A 19,301-nucleotide genomic window follows, 5' to 3' on the forward strand; every position below is an offset into this window, starting at 1 on the left:
TATCTTGGACTACAAATACCGAAAGATTTAACTACCATTTATGACCACAATTATACTTCCATAACAGCTGATATCAAGGCAGACTTAAACCTCTGGTCCCTATTACAGACAAATATGTACAGCCGGATAGACATAATTAAGATGAACGTGCTGCTCCGTCTCCTGTACTTCTTCCAGTCGTTACCAATTGAGATACCACCAAAGCAATTTAATGAATGGAACAGGATGATATCTGCTTTTATCTGGGCAAAACAAAGACCACAGATTAGATATCAGACACTACAGTTGCCCACAGATAAAGGTGGTAGGGCCCTGCCCTGTTTGGAGGATTATTACAGAGCGGCACAGCTTCACTTCCTGGTCGGTTGGTGTGATCCGGAGTGTGAAGCAAAATGGAGTTAGAACAAAATATTATATGTGAACCTCTCCCATCTGTGTTGGGAGACAAATCCCTCTTGAAAAAGTACCTACTGGGAGATAAACTAAGTAACTGGATCGCAACCCCTCTGAACATATTGTACAAAATCCTCAAAGACTGTCAGTATGAAAGAAATGCACGACTATTACGCGGGGTAGCATTTGATACGGAATTCACAGCGGCCGAGCTGGACAGCAGGTTTACACGATGGACAAACTTGGGTATTACCTCATATTGCAAAATCTCTACTAATGCTGGTCTAGTTTACTTTATGTATCTCAGGGAAAAGCACAATTTGGAGAAACAGGATCTCTTCAGATATTTTCAATTGAGAGATTATTTTAATAAAAATATCAAAACTATTGGAGAGGAAGGAATGAACCTGATAGAGATATTTATTAATACTTACAAAGGAAATTCGAGCATAAAACTGATTTCAAGGATGTATTCAGCTCTACAGGAGGACAGAGGTCTTTCCACAATGTACATTAAATCAAGATGGGAAAAGAAGCTAACACACAGTTAACTGAAGATGATTGGCTAAATATCTGTAGGACATTGTCCACCACCTCCAGCTCAGATTTATGGAGGGAATTCACCTGGAAAAGCACTGTAAGATTTTTTATACCTCCGAGAATCAAAAGTTTACAGACCAATAATCCAGATCAAGGACGATGTTGGAGAGGGTGTGGCAATATGTCAGCTGGCCACTTTCACATATTCTGGGAATGTACCATTATTTCATCTTATTGGGAAGATATTACAGCAGCAATCAAATCAGTAATAATTTTGCAGCCTGATCTCCGTTTCGGAGTCATATACTTAGGTAACATACCAACTGAAATAAATAAACAAGACAGATACCTACTGCAGCTATTATTAGCAAGTAGTAAAAAGGCAATAACCAGGAAATGGCTGAGCAAGGAGTGCCCAACGATTTCAGAGTGGATAGGAATAATTGAAGAAATTCACAACTTGGAAAAGTTAACATTTTCCCTGAGACACAACACTGAAAAAGGTGATCAATATTGGAAGAAATGGAGGGACTACATAGATAATAGGTGAGCTTACCACTGAATGTATATTCTGTGTGGACTTATGTTTTTTACTGTTGACATTGGGGACTGTACGAAGGAAGGTATTTTGTGTCACTGTGGACTCTAATGGAGAACTGTGGGTCCATTAAAGACTCTGGATCCGACCCTTCAGCCTGTTTTCTGCCAGCCCTTTGTTTTTTACAGAACCTGTCATTGTGTTTTGCTGTAGATGACCCTGTCTGATGTACCTGTTCTGTGTGTATATTTACATGTCTGTGTTTTGTTTTTCATTGGAAAAAAATCAATAAAAAAAAGTTTTTAAAAAAACTAAGAAAGAATCTCATCCTGAGCCAACGCAGCATTTCAAGCTTCAGACGTGTCGAAACAAATAAGAACCCTTTACAATGTGCAGCATATCGCCCTATCTCTGTCCTGAATTCAGAGAGAAAAGATTGTGCTAAAATCCTGCAAGAAGATTAGAAGGAATTATTCCTAAACTTGTTCACATAGATCAAATTGGATTTGTAAAATCAAGACAAATTGTGGATACCATGTGTAAGTTATTTCATATAATGTACTTTGCCAACTCATTGGTCACTCCAGCTATTGCGATATCGTTGGACGCCGTAAAGGCGTTCGACTGCATTGAATGGCCCTATCTCTTCAAAACACTGTATAAATTTGGATTTGGTCCCAATTTCATTAAGTATATTTCTTTGATTTATTCACAACCAAAAGCTAAAATTATTACAAACAGCAGAATTTCTAATCAATTTCAGTTTAACCGTGGGACCTCGCAAGGGTGTAAATTTGAGCCTTCTGCTCTTTATTTTATCATTAGAAACTCTGGCCATTTTAATCAGAAATAACCATAATATTAAAGGTGTCCAGCCCACGTAACAGAAATAAAACTAGGTCTTTTTGTGGATGACATATTGTTGACAGTATCTGACTCACCCACCTCTCTTCAATATATTCTGGAGACAGTGAAACATTTTGGCTCCATTTCAGGTTATAAGGTGAACTGAGATGAATCAGAAGCGCTACCTTTAAATGTTACTGCCTTAAATCAGATATTATTGGTTTGCCATTCAAATGGTCTCCTGTGGGCAGGGCCGCCTTAACCTAATGTTAGGCCCCGGGGCTGAGAGGTTTTGTAGGCCCTCCATCCCCTCGATTTATAGAGTCTCATTTTAAAAAAGCCTAACATCTAGGTAATCTACATCACAAAATGCAGTAGTTTCTTTCGAGACATACAACAGTGAATTTTCCCTCTTTGAGCCAGAAAACACCAAAATATTGTTATTAACATATCACTGAGCCCACTTGAGCATAAACACAACACACTTTTTTTTACAACCACACAGCAACTTATGGTGATAATAAAACCAAAATGTGTGCAAATATGATTTCAAACGATATTATGAAAAACATCACCAACCATCACCTGTCTGCACAAACATTGATAATAACTAATAACAGCATAAGCGAAGAACAGCAACAGATCAAAGTAGAAGCCTCTGCTCTGGCCTCAGTGGGCCTGTGAACCAATCACATGCACCTGCACACACACACTCCATTCAGCCCCATGGAGAGCAACATGGCCTAATGCCAGGTGCCAAAAAGAAGAAACTGAGCAACATTTATAGAAGGTTTGCAGTATAATCTTAAAACATAATTTAATTTGCGGAAACAAAAATATATTCTGTGCTCAATAAATGTATTTGCATGTTTGCTTGTATGCATTTTAAGGTGCAATAATAACCCCTGCACTCTGCGCTGCAGACCGCTCACTCTTGCTCTCAATCTCTCCTTCTGTGCGCTCAACTTCGCCTGCACACTGGCTCAAGCTAGCACTGCGTTAACAACAGCTAATCTGAATTTAGGGTCTGATCTCTAAGTCTCCCACTGGGTTGACTTTGTGGCACATTTATATGGCTGTGCCAACTTGAGCGAGTATTCGCCATCATTGCTGCACTCTGTCCTCTGCTGCAGCGGCGCAGTTACGCGCGTCTCCAAGCGACACCTCCATCCCGATACAAGTCCAGCAGGCTCCACATTGATATAGTAAATAGCTACCCGCAGTGTCTCCACCTTGCTGAGTCGTTTGTCTTCCAGCTCCTGCGGCAGATGCTTTCTGAGCCGCGCGTGGCCTTCATTTACGCAGCGCACTCGAGCCGCTCCTTTTGCGGATGAACGCAGGCTCGAAGGAGTAATCACACACGCCGAGGAGTCCGTGAAAGGAGAAATACGATAACCGTGTGTAAGGTAAACTCTGGCCGTGCACGGGGTCGAGGTATGCGGCGTCCAGGTGGAAGGGCAGTCCGAGGATGCGCTCCGGTGTGGAGAAGCCTTGGAGAGCAAGCGTGGACATATGAAACAGGCTCCACTAACACCTCTCTATTAATTAAAAAGGATAGAACATGTTTGCATGGGGTGCGAACCGGGGCAGAGAAGTAGCCCTATCTCTCTCATCAAGATACAAATTGTTTGCATAATGTTCCGACGACACTGTGAATTATTGATATTTGGAAATTGACTGGTATTGAGTGAGGCCCGCGGGCCGCCAGTTGCCCCTGATCTAGACAAACATCTAAGCAAATGTGCATTTTTCTTAAAACAATGCACAACCACAACAATTTAAAACCTGCACAACCTATAAATACAGCACTTTCTTACCTTTGTATTAGTGCTTTCGTCTGGTCTTGCCGACATGTTAGCATCTTTATTTTGACAGGACTCCGGTCCCATTTTCGCCCAATAAGCGCGCACTTTTGCGTCAATATTGTTTCCCCAGCGGCCCGGGTCACTGTTACATTGACTCGTCTCCCCCTGACTGCTTTGCAGCCTGGTCCTCTCTCTGGGGCCCGTGTGCTTCCCCCTTATCCTGCCCTCCGCTGCTGCGGGCGGTCCCCTGCTCCTCTCCAGCTACATCCACCTGCGCGGCCTGCGGCTCCTCCGCTCCCTCCGGTGTGTGAGATAGCGAGCTTCCCCTGGTGCTGGCTCCATCTTCAGCAGCAGCTGGTTTAAAAACGCGTTTGGATGCTCTTCAGTAATTCTTTTTCGCCCAACTCTTTCTTAATAAGTGTTTTTCTTTTCTTGGCACCACTCTCAAACGTCCTCCCCGACATTTTCCACTAAATGTCACTCAATCATAGGGACACACCCCAAAACTAACTACAGACATTCTGATAGGTCAGCCCGCGGGCCATAGGCTATGGGGTCACGTGGGTCACTCCTAATTTGGATCAATCAGCAGCCACGTAACGTGCGATTAGAGAGTGATTGACAGAAAACCTGACAAGTTACAAAACAATATGATCTTTTCAGCTCATCGTGAACCTGAACTTGTGAGGCCCCTGAACGTGTGAGGCCCCTGGGCTTCAGCCCAGGTAAGCCCGTGCATTAAAGCGGCCTTGATTATTACATAATGCGGCGTTATTACGTAATGCGGCGCTACAGACCCTGCCACTCCACCCTGTCTGATGAATCAAATCAATCACCATTAAGAGTGAGAAAACGGTTGGAAACAATGTGTTTCAGTCATTAGCAGCAGCCTATGAGGGGGGACTATTTTCCTCAGGTGACTTACACTTTGTTTGGTGAAATAGCTTCTAATATCTTCCACCTTTCTTTTCTTGCCCGACATCCTCAGACATGTGTTGCATGAGAACAGTGTCGACCTCCTCTCATCAACTCTGCAAAGTCTGCAAGTGAAACACCTTGACAGTCTGCAGGAGGAGGAGGAGCCTACAGGGAGCTCAGCCAATCAGAACACACCTGTCTCAAAGATGTATTTGGGAGGCGGTGCTGAAGTGGGAAAGGATTTAACCCTTTGTGTGCCGCATGAGGCACATTTATTTCCCTTCAACCTTAATATTGGTGTGGACACGTTCATACGGTCCATACACAATTCTACACCTATGACTCTGCCAGAAGTAACGGAAGATCAAAATAATCATTTAATTAGGTCAATAATGGAGACAGAATTGTATGATATTATAAAAAAGACAAAAATAATGAGAAATGTCCAGGAAGTGATGGATTCACAAATGAGTTGTACAAAGTGTTTCAAGCTTTATTAGGACCTCTGCTATGTAAAACCTTTAACTGGCTCTGGAGAACAGACAATATGCAGATACTTGGAATTCTGCTGTTATCACATTAATTCATAAAGAAGGTAAAGAACTAACAGATTGTGCCTCATATCGCCCAATATCTTTATTAAATGTAGATCATAAATTACTCACTTCAATTCTTGCAACATGACTTAAATCCATTATTCCTGACATTATAAATCCTGATCAGTCAGGTTTTGTCCCCAATAGAACTCTGGGGGATAAACGTCAGAAGAACCTTGAATATAATAGAAAACTCTTTAAAGACAAAACAACAAATGATTATCTTAACGCTAGACGCAGAAAAAGCATTTGGTCTTTTATATTTGAGGTGTGTCAAATATGTAAAGTTAGTGACACATTTATCAGCTGGTTAAAAATGATATTTAATACACCTAAGACAAGAATACGAGTAAATGGTATAAAATCAGATTCTTTCAGTCTTTTTCAGGGAACAAGGCAGGGAGACCCTCTCTCCCCCTGATTTATATTTTGGCCATGGAACCATTTGCAGAGAGAATGAGACAAACCTGTAAAATACAAGGACTGTTATTGGGACAAGAAGAGCACAAATCAGCAATATATATGTGGATGATTTGATCCTCTACCTAACTAATATATCACAATCCCTGGAGGTAGTTATGGAGGAAATAACACAATACAGTGCAACGTCTGACTATAAAGTAAATATGTGTAAATCAGAAGCAATGATAGTTGGGCAGTCAATATCACAAACTATCAGATCTACATATAACCTAAAATGGCCACACAATAAATGGAGATACTGCGGGGTGACAATTTGACTTTAATCAGCTTCATCAATATAATTTTGGGGCTTTGGAGAGTCAAATTAAACAAGACTTACAAAAATGGAAACTGATCCCACCAACAATAACAGAGAGAAATGAGATTATGGAAACAAACATTTTACCAAGATTTTTATTCCTCTTTCAAAATTTGCCAATTTACATACCAAAAAAGAACTGTTAAAATTATTAATACGTTTATTTGTGGAGAACGAAAACCTCGTATAAAACTGAAGATGCTCAAAACAGCCAAACTACACTGAGGACTCGCTCTCCCAAATGTAATGAATTATTACTACGCTGCTCTAGTCAAACCGCTCACCGTCTGGTTATGTAACTCCTCAGTAGCAAAGTGGAAAGAAACTGAAATTCAACAAATGGTTAAATATTGGAATATGTATATATCTGCTAAAATAACTATCAATGACACCTGAAAAATTGAGAACACATGTATAAGAAACACAATAATGGCCTGAGTAAAAGTTACAAAACCAAAGAATATTCAAAAGGATCTGATATTTATGAGACAGATTGTGATGGACAGAGAATTTAAACCAACTTTAAATGACAATACATTTAAAAACTGTTTAAGTAAAGGCTTGACTGATATAATCAGATAGTTACAGATGAAGAAATAGAGACTTTAGAGAACTTATCAAAACTATATAACCTACCGAAATCAGACTTTTATGAATATTAACAAGTGAGAAGTTTCCTTGTGGAAGAAATATGACTACATAAAACAGTGAAGGACAAACACCCTTTAATAACTTGTATATTAAACATATCAGTAAAGTCTGTTAAAGCACTCTTGTTCAGTGATTTCATGATCAGATTGACTTCATCCACACAATCAGTGTGTTGGAGCAGAATCTCAGCTATGTACAAGCAAATAATGAAGCATCTCCTTATTGATTATGATCATGTGAAGTGAAGTCATCAGGAGCAGCGAGAGCCTCCGTGGCTGAACAGACACAGGAAGGAGCGCCGCCTGAAGAAAGTCCAACATTTACACAACAACAAGAAGGCGGCAAAGTACCGCCCACAATGTTTGATTGACAGGTTGATCTGTGTGCAGTGAAGAAATGCCACAACAATCAGCTCTCAGCAACAATGATGGAAACACAACAAGTCTGAAGGAATGAAACACACAATTTAACCCACTGACCCTGAAATGACTTCAGTCTATTTGAGTTTACTGAACACAGCAGAGTCATAAACATAAACTCCAGCATAGAGAGGCTGAGTGAATGTGGTCTGGACTCTGTGGAGGAGAGTCATGGTGTCAGAGACGCTGTAGAAGGACAGAATACCTGCACTGTGATCCAGGTACACTCCAACTCTGGAGGACTGAGGACCTGAGACGGGAGTTTGGACTTTGTTGTGAAAAAAGTTATAACTGATTGTGGAACAATCTAACATCCAAGATTTGTCATTGTATCCAAATCCACTTTCATCTGAGAGCCCTGCTCTGCTGATATTCTTGTATGCGACTGCTACATAAACTACTCCTCTCCTCTCCACCTCCCAGTAACAACGTCCAGTCAGACTCTCTCTACTCAGGACCTGATACCAGTCAGTGAATCTGTCTGGGTGACTAGAATAAGACTGTTGTTGACTCGTGTATGTTGCTTTTCTGTTCCCCTCAGATAATAACAGATATGTGTTTGCTGTGTTTGGATCCAGTGTGATTTCACGTGAATATCTTAAGAAGTCAGCTCTGGTCTCGGGCTCTGGTTGTGGGTTTGACAGTAAAACATCCACTTGAGTCACTGTCAGTGAGATGTTGGTCCATGTCTCTCTCAGGACGTCCTGTAGTTTGTCTCTGAGCTCTGACACAGCTGCTGTCACATCCTCAAAGTACTTGAGAGGACGGATCTTGATGCTGGATGAGTGTGTAGACTCACTGAGTGCTGACAGTGAGGGGTAGTTGTGTAGAAACTGGTTGTGATCCTCTGTGTGTGAGAGCTTCTTCAGCTCAGCGTCTTTCCTCTTCAGCTCAGTGATCTCCTGCTCCAGCTTCTCCTGAAGCTCTTTGACTCGACTCACTTCAGTTTCCTGCTGGGATCTGACCTGCTGCTTCACATCAGAGCGTCTTTCCTCCATGAGACGGATCAGCTGGGTGAAGATCTTCTCACTGTGCTCCACTGCTTTATCAGCAGAGCCATTGATGGCCTCCACCTCCTGTTGAAGCAGCTTCACATCTTCCTCTCTGTCCTGGATTCTCTGCTGGATGTTGTGTCGACTCCCCTCCAGCTCTCTCTGCCTCTCAGTCCTCTCTGCTGCAGCTGACACTGTGTCGTGGCCTTTATGTTCGTCCACAGGGCAGAGATAACAGATACACTGCTGATCAGTACGACAGAACATCTTCATCACCTCATCGTGACGAGAGCAGATGTTCTCCTGGAGCTTCTCTGACGGCTCCACCAGCTTGTGTTTCTTGAATTGAGCCACAGTATAATGAGGCTGGAGGTGTTTCTCACAGAAAGAAACCAAACAGACCAAACAGGACTTGACAGCTCTCAGTTTCCTCCCAGTGCAGACATCACAGGCCACATCTTCAGGTCCAGCATAGCAGAGATCAGCAGGAGCAGCTTGGAGTCCAGTCTTCTTCAGCTCCTCCACTAAAACTGCTAACATGGTGTTTTTCAGCAGCTCAGGCCTCGGTGTGAAGCTCTTCCTGCACTGAGGGCAGCTGTGGATCCCCTTCTCATCCTCTGTGTCCCAGTGGTCTTTAATACAGTTCTTGCAGTAGCTGTGTCCACAGGGAGTAGCCACCGGATCCTTCAGTAGATCCAAACAGATGGAACAAGAGAAAGTCTCTCGGTCCAGCTGAACTGCTTTCTGCTCCATTTCACCTCTCAGTGTCAACGACCGTCTGAGCTTCACTTCCTGATAACTGAAACTAGTCTGAGCTCTGATCTGAACACGTGTGTTTGTGCAGCGAATGAGGTCTGTCAGCTCAGTTACGCCCATCCACAGACTGTAGATATGAAGGGGAGGGAACAAGGAAATATAGTGACAGAGTGGAGCTGCTGTGTGAGAGGAGGAAGAAGAGGGAGGGCTGATGGAGCTGTGAGTCACTCCAGGACGAGGAGCAGCTCTGTCAATCTGAACTTTGTTCCCTCTTTTACAACAGAGCCTCAGTTAAAACCTGCTCCACACTTGAAAACATCAAAGTTTGTAGTTGTAAAATGTTTCTTGGCTCCTCAGGCTTTGCTGATATTTCAGATAAACAGCTGACTGACAGTTGGGAGTGATCTACGGAAGCCCTAAAGGGCCATGCATTCATTCATTTTATGTCCTCTGTTGTCCCGTGATAACGAGTTCATTTCTTTTGTTACATACATGAACATGAGCTCTTCCAGTTCCTCAGTATCAGCCTCGCTGCAGTGATGAGGCCTGCAGTTATTAGTGCATGCTGTCCTTTGTTGACTCCTTGTGGCAAAAGTGTGCTTTCTCCCAGGAGACAGAACAGTGGAGACTCCTGTATCCAGTGTCCCAACCAATCTCCCAGTTTCCTTAATACTTCTTTCCAGAAAGGTAACACCACAGGACATTCCCAAAAGGCCCGAACACTTCCAACACCTTGTGTCTTCTACTAAGCCCGTTCTAAAAAGCTTCACAGGAGTGTAGTAATATCTATGTGTGATTCTGTAATGAGTAAATCTGCTTCTAATATCTCTAGTGGCCCAACCAACCTTGGAAACTATATGATGCCATTTCTCTTTACTTATTTCACATTCTAAATCTCTTTGCCATATTAATGTAAGATTCTCTGTATTCACACTTTGTAATTCTATTATATTTTTGTATAATATTGAAGCTCTATGCATTGTACTTGGCAGATCAACATATTAGATTCCTCTATACTTCTGTTAAGTGGGAACACACTTCACACACTGCTCCTTAGTTGTAGATATTTCCATAATTCACCCCTTCCCTCCAAAAGAAATTGATCTACCAGCTCCTGATATGACTTATATAGATCATCAATCACACATATACCATTCCTCTGCCAAGGATCCCAACAAAATGAGTGTTTACCCATCATGATACGTGGGTTATCCCATATGGAAGAATGTTCCTGCTTGTATTGTGATTTCCCATCAACCTTTTGCACCTCAGACCACTGAGAGTTCTTCAGAATGGGATTTTTTCCCCTCAACCACTTTAATCTGAGAAAGAGCCTGTTTGGTTCTGGAGGGAGCCACCATGTCCATTTCCATCTTTATCCAATCCAGCTGAGAATCGTAGTTAGCCCAGTGCCTCACCAGCTTAGACAATTAGAAAGATACATTATATATTTCTACATTTTCCTGAGTAGTACCTACTGTACAAATTCAACATCTGTGTATTCACTCTATCAAACACGATGACGAGCAGATTTAATATCTTAGATTTTTGTGAGATTATATGAAATATCTTGTTTTAAAGTCATTCAGTAATTTATATCTTTGAATCTATTTTATTAAATGATCTTTTGTTTTTCTATTAGTCAGGAAATGTTTACATGTTGCAGTTTTTAGATGAAGCAAAACTTAACAACATCATCACCCAGAGGAAAGTTTTACTGCTCACTGCTCAGGAGCTCAATGAAAGTTCTCATCTCAGTCTCGTTGTCGCCTGTTTTGGTCTCAAACATTTCTCATTTGTTTCTCCTAAAATTCCTTAGGAGCAATTGGTGAGACTTGAGACTTCATCACTTAAACCTTACTCCTTTCCAGCACTGGGGAGACAATCTTGCACTGATATCTCTCCTCAGACAGCTTAACAGCCATTCACACCGGGGCTCACCTGGACGTAGGTCCACATGTACCAAAACGATTGTTTTTCCTCCGGCATCGTTTCAAGAGTATTTGTGTCCAGATGAATCCACTGAAAAATCAAAACGCTGTAGTTCATATTCCAGGCCTATAGGTGGTGATTGAAATTCACCAAAAACGAGGAGGAAGAGGCGGAGCATGTGCATTAAGCTTGCGCGCTGTAAACAAACAGACAGTAGACGGAGAAACCGAGCACAACAAGAAGAAGACGAAAATGGCTACTGCAACGAAACCAGATTCGTTTGTGTGGACCGTTAATGAGGTCGAACTGCTGCTGCGACTCACACTCGACTACAAGGAGAGTAAGTTGCAGAAAACACCAACACAAGCATGAAGTACGCCGTTGTTGTTGTTGTCATGAGACGTCGCGGGGTTCAGAGGTCGAAGGCTAGAGGTCGAGGGGTGGGTTGATGGCGTCATCGTTGCGAAAAGTTTGCGGGTTCGCTGTCCACACAAAAACGTGAGGGCTGCGTTTTCTGATTTTTCCAACCTGAGACCTAGTTTCAAAAAAGTGCGTTTTCAGGATCAGTGTGGACAATCGGCCAAAATGATGCAATACATGTGCGTTTACACTAAAGAGCGTTTCCATGTGGACGGCCTCTGAGTCCACACGTACCAAAACAATCTATTTTTCCTCTTCCGTCTTCCTCTGCATCATTTCAAGAATATTTGCGTCCAGTAGGATCCACTGAAAACGACATATTCCAGGCCTAAAGGTGGCGCTCGAAATTCACCAAAAAACTGAGATGAAGAGACTGAGCATGCGCATAAAGCTTGCACGCTGTATACAAAGGTTGCGTCTGAAATTTCATACTATACACTACATACTCAACATGTGTGCTATCGTTCAACATACTTTTGAGTGTATAACATTAGTGTGCATCTTTTCCGTGTAGTATGTTGATAAAGGAATCTGCGGAGGCCAGGCTGGGTGGAATGATGGCGCAATCTTTATTGAAACAGATCTCAAGCCCGCATCCGAACCAGACGGCCGCTACCTGGTGTTCTCAAATCTACTAAAAAGTTCTGCCCAATGCTTTGCCCTCTGCTCTATCAGAAATCCTATCAGGCCTTCGATCTCGGAAATCTACCAAGTACCACCCCCTTCTCTGCTTCTGCGAGCCTTTTTTAAAGTCTATTCACTCGCTCCTTCCTACCTCTAATTGGTCACTTTGGTGGATTGAGGGTCCATCTATCCAATAGTAGACAGAGAAGTTGACCTGCCTCCTTCTTCTGTACATTATCTAACTCTGCTGAGGTCACTCCTTGGCGCTTGCAGCCTAAAGTGGACAGGATTGTCTCTCCATGCTTATATGGAAATGTATACATTAAGTCAGCTCTAAACAACTGGCACGAGAGATAAATTCAGTGTTAGTGCTCCATACGGGCCTGTCCTCCAGCTAAACCTTAACACACACAGAGCTGATTACTGTCTACATGGCCCCTGAACATGTAAACAACACACAGCCACATTTCTTACCTCACAGTTAGGAACAACAAACTATTAAAGCTTAGCTCTGAATGTGTAACTGTGCAGACACCTCACTAGAGCAAGGAAACCAGAATCGTTAGTGTGGACTGTTTATGAGGTCGAACTGCTGCTGTGACTCACACTCGACTACAAGACAAGTAAGTTGCAAGAAACACAAACACAAGCATGTAGTCCGCCATTGTTGTTGTTGTCGTGAGATGAAGGCTAGAGGTCGAGGGGTGGGGCGAGGGCGTCATTGTTTTGGAAAGTATACGGATTCACCGGCCACACGAGAACGCGAGGGCGGCTTTTCAGATTTTTCCATCCTGAGACCTGGTTTCAAAAAAGTGCCTTCACAGGATCCATGTGGACGATCGGCCAGAACGATGCGAAACACGTGCGTTTACACTAAAAAGCGTTTTTGCATGGACGACCTCTTAGCAACACACATGAAGGCTGATTGGACCAACGACCCACACGTGTCCTTAACAACAGTATAAGGACACACAGAGTTTAGAACCTGAAGCTCTCCACCAGTAAGTTAAAACTGAAGAAGCCTCTCCAAGAAACTGTAACAGTTGCCTCTAATACAGCACTTAGAAGAAGCAGGAGGAGTAGAAGAAGAAGACTCTTATTTTGAAATAATAATTTAGTGTTTTGTTAAAAGTGGACCTAAATATTCTCCAGATGTTTTTACCTTCTTTTTCTCTAATTTTCTGTACAATGATGTCGATGTATAATCCATAATAATGACAGTTTAAAGCTTCCTCTCTTATAAGTTAGTATCAATCAGAAACTGACAGAAGACACGAGAAACACACGTGAATGTTTTATTTGAATGCTGAACTGATTGGACCCAGATTTGTCTGTAGATTTGTAGTTACACATGATGCATAAACACACAACACTTGATTTTGATCATTCTTTAAAGGAACAGTTCACCCACAAATGAAAACCCAGTCATTTCTCACATGTGCAGAACCTGCCTTAGAAAAATCATGTTTTTAAGTTGTCTTCAGTATCACAGTGATCCAGTGATAGTTGTCTGTACATCCACAGGTTCACTGCTAACAGGAAGTGCTAACAGCTGATTCTGCATGGTTTAAATGTAATTTTAGAGAATTTCATGATGTTTTTTAAGTTTTAAGCTTCTTTGAAATCCGGTTTGTATAATAATCCTGAAGAAATTAAACTTTAAAGAGAAATCCAATGTTCTCTCTCGTGTGTTTTGTTGGTTAACTCATTTTTTACAGAGTTTTGGATCCATGTACTTGTGTTCAGGGTTGTATTTGGCTCGAGTGAAGCAGAGAGCTGCTGCCCGATCGCACTCACATGCAGCAGCCTGGCAGTTGTTGTTGGACGCTGTGGAGACAGAAAATACACATAATACAGATTGTGATGTTACAAACACTAAATAAATTAAAGACATGACACTGACATGGCATTAAGGGATTCATATTTTTCTGAAAATTAGACATTTTCTACTCCAGGAACTTGGGAACTACACTTGAATTTAAGGTATATCATCAGTTACAGCCAAAAAAACTAAAGCAACAAAGTGAAATATGCATATTATTAACAGCTAACTGTACTGAGCTCCAAGTGAACACGGTCAGTGTCGGACTGAACACCAACAAAAATAAGTAAAATAACGTTACAGGTCAGATATGCATTTTCGATTCTGGAATGAACTGATCCTGAAAAATCAAGCCTTTTGTCAAATTCTCACCGGCATCTTGCAGATTTTCACCACCAAAGTGTTTAAAAACATCTCAAATTTGAAGTTTAAATTGTTGAGTTAAAGCATCCTGGTTCAGTCTTACCTGAGCAGGTCGGCCGGCCTCGTGAACAGGTGAAGTCATACCTACTAAAAAATGGAAACTCAGAGAAACTCTGGCATTCAGGATCACTCATTTGTGCTCCATAGCATTCATCAAAAACTTTGCAGCACCTGAACACAGAAGGAAAGAATGCATGTTTGAGAAAATCCCACATTTATATAGATTTTAAAATGTTGATTGGAAAACAACCTACTGGTCCACTTCATCCACAGGAGTTCCCCCGTCGCCGCAGTAGCAGCCGTAGTCGGCGTATTTTGAAATGTCAACACCAGGTTGAACACACCGGATCATTTTCTCAAACTGCCATAGATCAGTCAACTGCGCCCGACCGCTGACCGTACAGGCTGCTGAGGCACACAAATACAGGGGTGGAGCAACAGTTTTAAATGTGGGAGGGTTCTAGGTGTAGCACATGAGCACTGCAACCACCTCTGGCCCATGTTTCAGTCTCCAAAACTAATGCAATGCACTTCTAGATTTTCTTTACTATGATATACAAATAATATTGCATTCAAAATGTACATTATAGTACAACACTCTTTAACCCAAGATATTATATATTCACAAGCAATCACATACCGTGGTATTAAGCAATTCATGTATATGTTTTATTAAAGAAGTGTGAGTGAGTGAAATTTGCAAGAACTCTGTTTTCTCTCCCTCATCTTCTCCATGCTCTCCTTTGTCCTGAATCCTGGAGTTCCATTCCTCTTAAATATGAAGGTAGATTTGTGTCTTTATTATTCAATCAAAAAAAAGTTTGCTTCAATCAAAATATATATTTTCAATAAAAAAAAACTTCACTTCAATCAAAAAACCCTTTTCAATCAAAGAAAAAAAGTTCTTTGATAGAAGTAAAGGTTTTTTTGTTCGAAGCAACTTTTTTGATTGAAGTAATGCTGTTTTGTGTTTGGGCCATATTATGGGTAGGACATTTGTGTCTTTATAATTCAATCAAAAAAGAAGTTGCTTCAATCAAAAAAAAAAATATTTTCCATAAAAAAAAATCACTTCAATCTAAAAAATAACTTTTTCAATCATAGAAAAAAGGTTTTTGAATGCAAAAAAATATTTGAGACTCAAAAAATTGCATTTGAACACTTTTTTTTTTCTTTGATTGAATTAATCTTTTTTGTGTTTAGGCCATATTATGGGTAGGACATTTGTGTCTTTATAATTTAATCAAAAAAGAAGTTGCCTCAAACAAAAAAAATATTTTTAATCAAAGAAAAAACTGTTCAAATGCAAAAGTAAACTTGTTGTTTTTAAATGAAAATATTTTTTCGATTTGAAGTGATTTTGTTTTTTAATTAAGTCATTTTTTTTTTTTTCATTGAATTATTTTGACACGAACATCCCGCAGTGGGCGGGTGCTTCCCCATTGGTCAGACATGTTTGAGTGACAAGTGTCTACACCAACGACGTCTTTCTGACAAGCAAGTCATGTTCGCCAGCAAGCCAGGGAGCAGTGGAGTTGTTGTTAACTACAGCATTAAAATGATTGGTGTCATGTTATTAGCCTACTCTGTTTGATATTTCGATTAAACATAAAGCTTGCTAACTTAGTTCACGTTGACTAATTTGTGTGATGGTGTTAGCTGCAGAGTAGGCTAATAACATGACAATAATTCAATAATAATAATTAAATTAAAAAAAATGACTTAAAAACTTTTTTCACTTCATTCAAAGAAAAAATCACTTCAAATCGAAAAAAACATTTTCAATAAAAAACAATTTGAACAGTTTTTTCTTTGATTGAAAATATTTTTTTTGATTGAAGCAACTTTTTTGGGATTGAATAGTTAAGACACAAATGTCCTACCCATAATATGGCCCAAACACAAAAAAGATTACTTCAAACAAAGAAAACATTTTCAATAAAAAAAAGTGTCCAAATGCAATTTTTTGAGTCTCAAATATTTTTTTGCATTCAAAACTTTTTTTCTTTGATTGAAAAGGTTTTTTTTGATTGAAGTGAAGGTTTTTTTTGATTGAAAATAAAAATCTACCTTCATACTTAAACATCCTACATAAAGAACTCAATATTAATATTCCTGAACATAAAGTGTCAAAATATTTCAGGTAAACTTGGAACAAACCGCTACAGCCTTGATTTTGATTAGGAAACATTCCTTTCTTTTGTTGTTCTTTTATCTGCTTTTTATAAATAATTTTACATGTATTTTGTTGTTCTAATCTGTTTTAACTAAACTTACATCTTAGCCTTTATTGTACTCTACATTATGTTATTGCTCTTATTATTGAAGATTTTAATAGTTTTCTTGCATTTCATTGTCTTCATTTCTATTATGTTCTAGTTTCTGAGAGCAGTAACAGGGATGAGTTGATGTAGGAGATTTTCTTCATTGAAAAGAAGGTTTTAAGCTCCAACAAACAGATTTAAGTTACGTAAATGAACACCTATATGGCATTAATGCAAGAATATGAATGTACTATTATAAACTTGAATTAGTGCATTTATGGATTGAATGCTAGCTTGCTGTTTCCATCCTGTCACATAACTCCACTTACATGACAACTTGACTTGAAAAAGAAGTCAATCTTCTGCTGCCTCTTCCTTTTTGGCATTCCTACCAAAAAGAATAATGATAATGTTGGATAATATCAAAATCAGTGGGTGTCTCTAGAAAACTGTCAGTCCATTAACTTTACCTGGCTTGCATTCACTTTGTTTGCCACCTGGCTTGCTTAATATTAGCTGACATGCCACAAAGCGTGACATAGTTTAGTTACTTAGACACAATTCTACATTATTAACTTGTTCAATAACCCCATATGGAGCAAATCAGCAGAACAGAAACATCCATGAAACAGTGGTACAACATTAACTGAGAAGTGGTGGATTAAAAAAGACCTGAAAGAGACATAAAGATCATTTCATGGATGTATATTATCAGTTATTTTCTTACCAGTGAGAAGCAGCATCAGCAGAGGACCTGACAGGTTCATGACTGCAGACAGAGATGGTGAAGATGGTCTGGATGGTGAGGATGGTCTGGATGGTAAAGATGGTCTAGATTGTGAGGATGGTCTGGATGGTGAAGATGGTCTGGATGGTGAAGATGGTCTGGATGGTGAAGATGGTCTGGATGGTGAGGATGGTCTGGATGGTGAAGATGGTCTGGATGGTGAGGATGGTCTGGATGGTGAGGATGGTCTGGATGGTGAGGATGGTCTGGATGGTGAAGATGGTCTGGATGGTGAGGATGGTCTGGATGGTGAAGATGGTCTGGATGGTGAGGATGGTCTGGATGGTGAGGATGGTCTGGATGGTGAGGATGGTCTGGATGGTGAGGATGGTCTGGATGGTGAGGATGGTCTGGATGGTGAGGGTGTTGGTGCAGCCGTTCTTATAGAGCAGCAGGTGAGAAAAAAAGAGAAAAGATGGAGACAAGTGGGTGTGACCTTTAAATGAGGGTGTACCTGATGAACTGTCTGTGTTGGTTCAGTTCCAAGTGTGACAATCAGTTCATTAAACAAACTCACTGAGCAGGAACAAACCAACGTCTTTGACAACGTTGAAAAGACGTCAAGTGAAGAGCCAGAATAAAAGTTCTTTGACATCTTTTAAATGTTCACTAGTGATGTTCAGGTCCTGACAGGGTTCATAATGAAAGTTTTTATAATGTAACGTTAGACTTCTTCAGTCACAGACGTCTCAAGAAGATTCATTATGATGCTGCTTGAAAAAATGTTTTATTAGTTAATATATATATATATGAATATAAATGATTTAGCCTTGCTTTATCTAGAAATTTTAACATGTAAACATTAACTAACTAAGTGAAGAACAAAAAGTCATTTTAATAGTATAAATTCAAAGATATAAGTTACTGAATTACTTTAAAACAAGATATTTTATCTCATCTCTCCAAAATCTAAGATGTTAAATCTCGGTGATCTCAGAAGTGTTTTGTCATAGTTCATCATCTTTTCTCAGTGTGATGAACATTTTAGCTGCTCGTCATCTTGTTTGATAGAGTTTATACACAGATGTTAGAAGTGGAAAAAGCATTACAGTTTCTGCCTGATGTTTAAACACTAAAAGTGGTTGCTATGCCCAAAGCATCACAACCTCTAACTTTGGTGACCATGTCCTAAACAACAGCACCAACCCTGCAAACACAATATATGCTTTGCACTGTGTTTGAAATTCTCCAACACACTTCTTGCAAAACACTACACACAGTTTTTTACATAAGACACATTGTTCAAAAAGGAAATCTCATGCCATCATTGGGAAAACACGTCTATTTAAAATACAAAACACAACTAAAATTGGAAAAGCACACAGACTCACACACATGAAAACATTTAACATGTAATTGTAGAGCAATCAGTCTCAGCCAGAGCACTACAAATACACCTGATGTGAGCTCAGCTCCTTTGTGCCAACTTTGGAAACATGGAGGCAGAAAGAGGAAGAGGGAGAGTAAGAGCAGCAGCAGGACGAGGACGAAGAAGAGGAGCAGGCAACAGTGACACTGCATCACCACTCCATTCTCGGTCCCTACAACACAGCCCTCATTATTCTCTTTCTGGACACACTTCATGACACAGTAGTCCAGGACGGGCCAGAGCCCCAGTTTGTTGTCATCTGGGATAATGTCAGTTTCCATCGGGCTGCTCTGGTCCGGGACTGGGTCACCAACCATCATAGATTTATTGCACTGAACTTGCCACCATACACCCCATTTTTTAAAATATTTTTTTGAGGGATAGACACCTTTATTTGACAGTGGATAGACAGGAAGGGGGAGAGA

The 19,301-nt window shown here is 40.4% G+C and overlaps 2 protein-coding genes across 2 annotated transcripts; both read right to left on the minus strand.

The window, feature by feature from the left end:
- Nucleotides 1-6,360: 6,360 nt before the first annotated feature.
- Nucleotides 6,361-9,232, minus strand: LOC115581352 (tripartite motif-containing protein 16-like). The gene has a single exon (XM_030416377.1). The coding sequence runs from the start codon at nt 9,230-9,232 to the stop codon at nt 7,565-7,567; it is 1,668 nt and encodes a 555-aa protein (XP_030272237.1). The 3' UTR covers nt 6,361-7,564.
- Nucleotides 9,233-13,916: 4,684 nt separating this feature from the next.
- Nucleotides 13,917-17,487, minus strand: LOC115581392 (phospholipase A2, minor isoenzyme-like). The gene is made up of 4 exons (XM_030416441.1): nt 17,448-17,487; nt 14,711-14,861; nt 14,500-14,627; nt 13,917-14,038 (listed from the first exon to the last, which is right to left on the minus strand). The coding sequence occupies exons 1-4, from the start codon at nt 17,485-17,487 to the stop codon at nt 13,917-13,919; spliced, it is 441 nt and encodes a 146-aa protein (XP_030272301.1).
- Between the last annotated feature and the right edge of the window lie 1,814 nt (nt 17,488-19,301).

Source organism: Sparus aurata, chromosome 5 (genome assembly GCF_900880675.1).
Source record: "Sparus aurata chromosome 5, fSpaAur1.1, whole genome shotgun sequence".
Taxonomy (NCBI): domain Eukaryota; kingdom Metazoa; phylum Chordata; class Actinopteri; order Spariformes; family Sparidae; genus Sparus; species Sparus aurata.

Bases quoted from the DNA above. Each gene is read 5' to 3' on its own strand.
- LOC115581392 (XM_030416441.1), bottom strand. From the start codon at position 17,487: ATGAACCTGTCAGGTCCTCTGCTGATGCTGCTTCTCACTG. The intron at 14,862-17,447 runs GTAAGAAAATAA...GTGCCTCAGCAG, and splicing joins GCTGATGCTGCTTCTCACTG to CCTGTACGGTCAGCGGTCGG. The intron at 14,628-14,710 runs GTAGGTTGTTTT...TTCTGTGTTCAG, and splicing joins CCTGTGGATGAAGTGGACCA to GTGCTGCAAAGTTTTTGATG.
- LOC115581352 (XM_030416377.1), bottom strand. From the start codon at position 9,232: ATGGAGCAGAAAGCAGTTCAGCTGGACCGAGAGACTTTCTCTTGTTCC.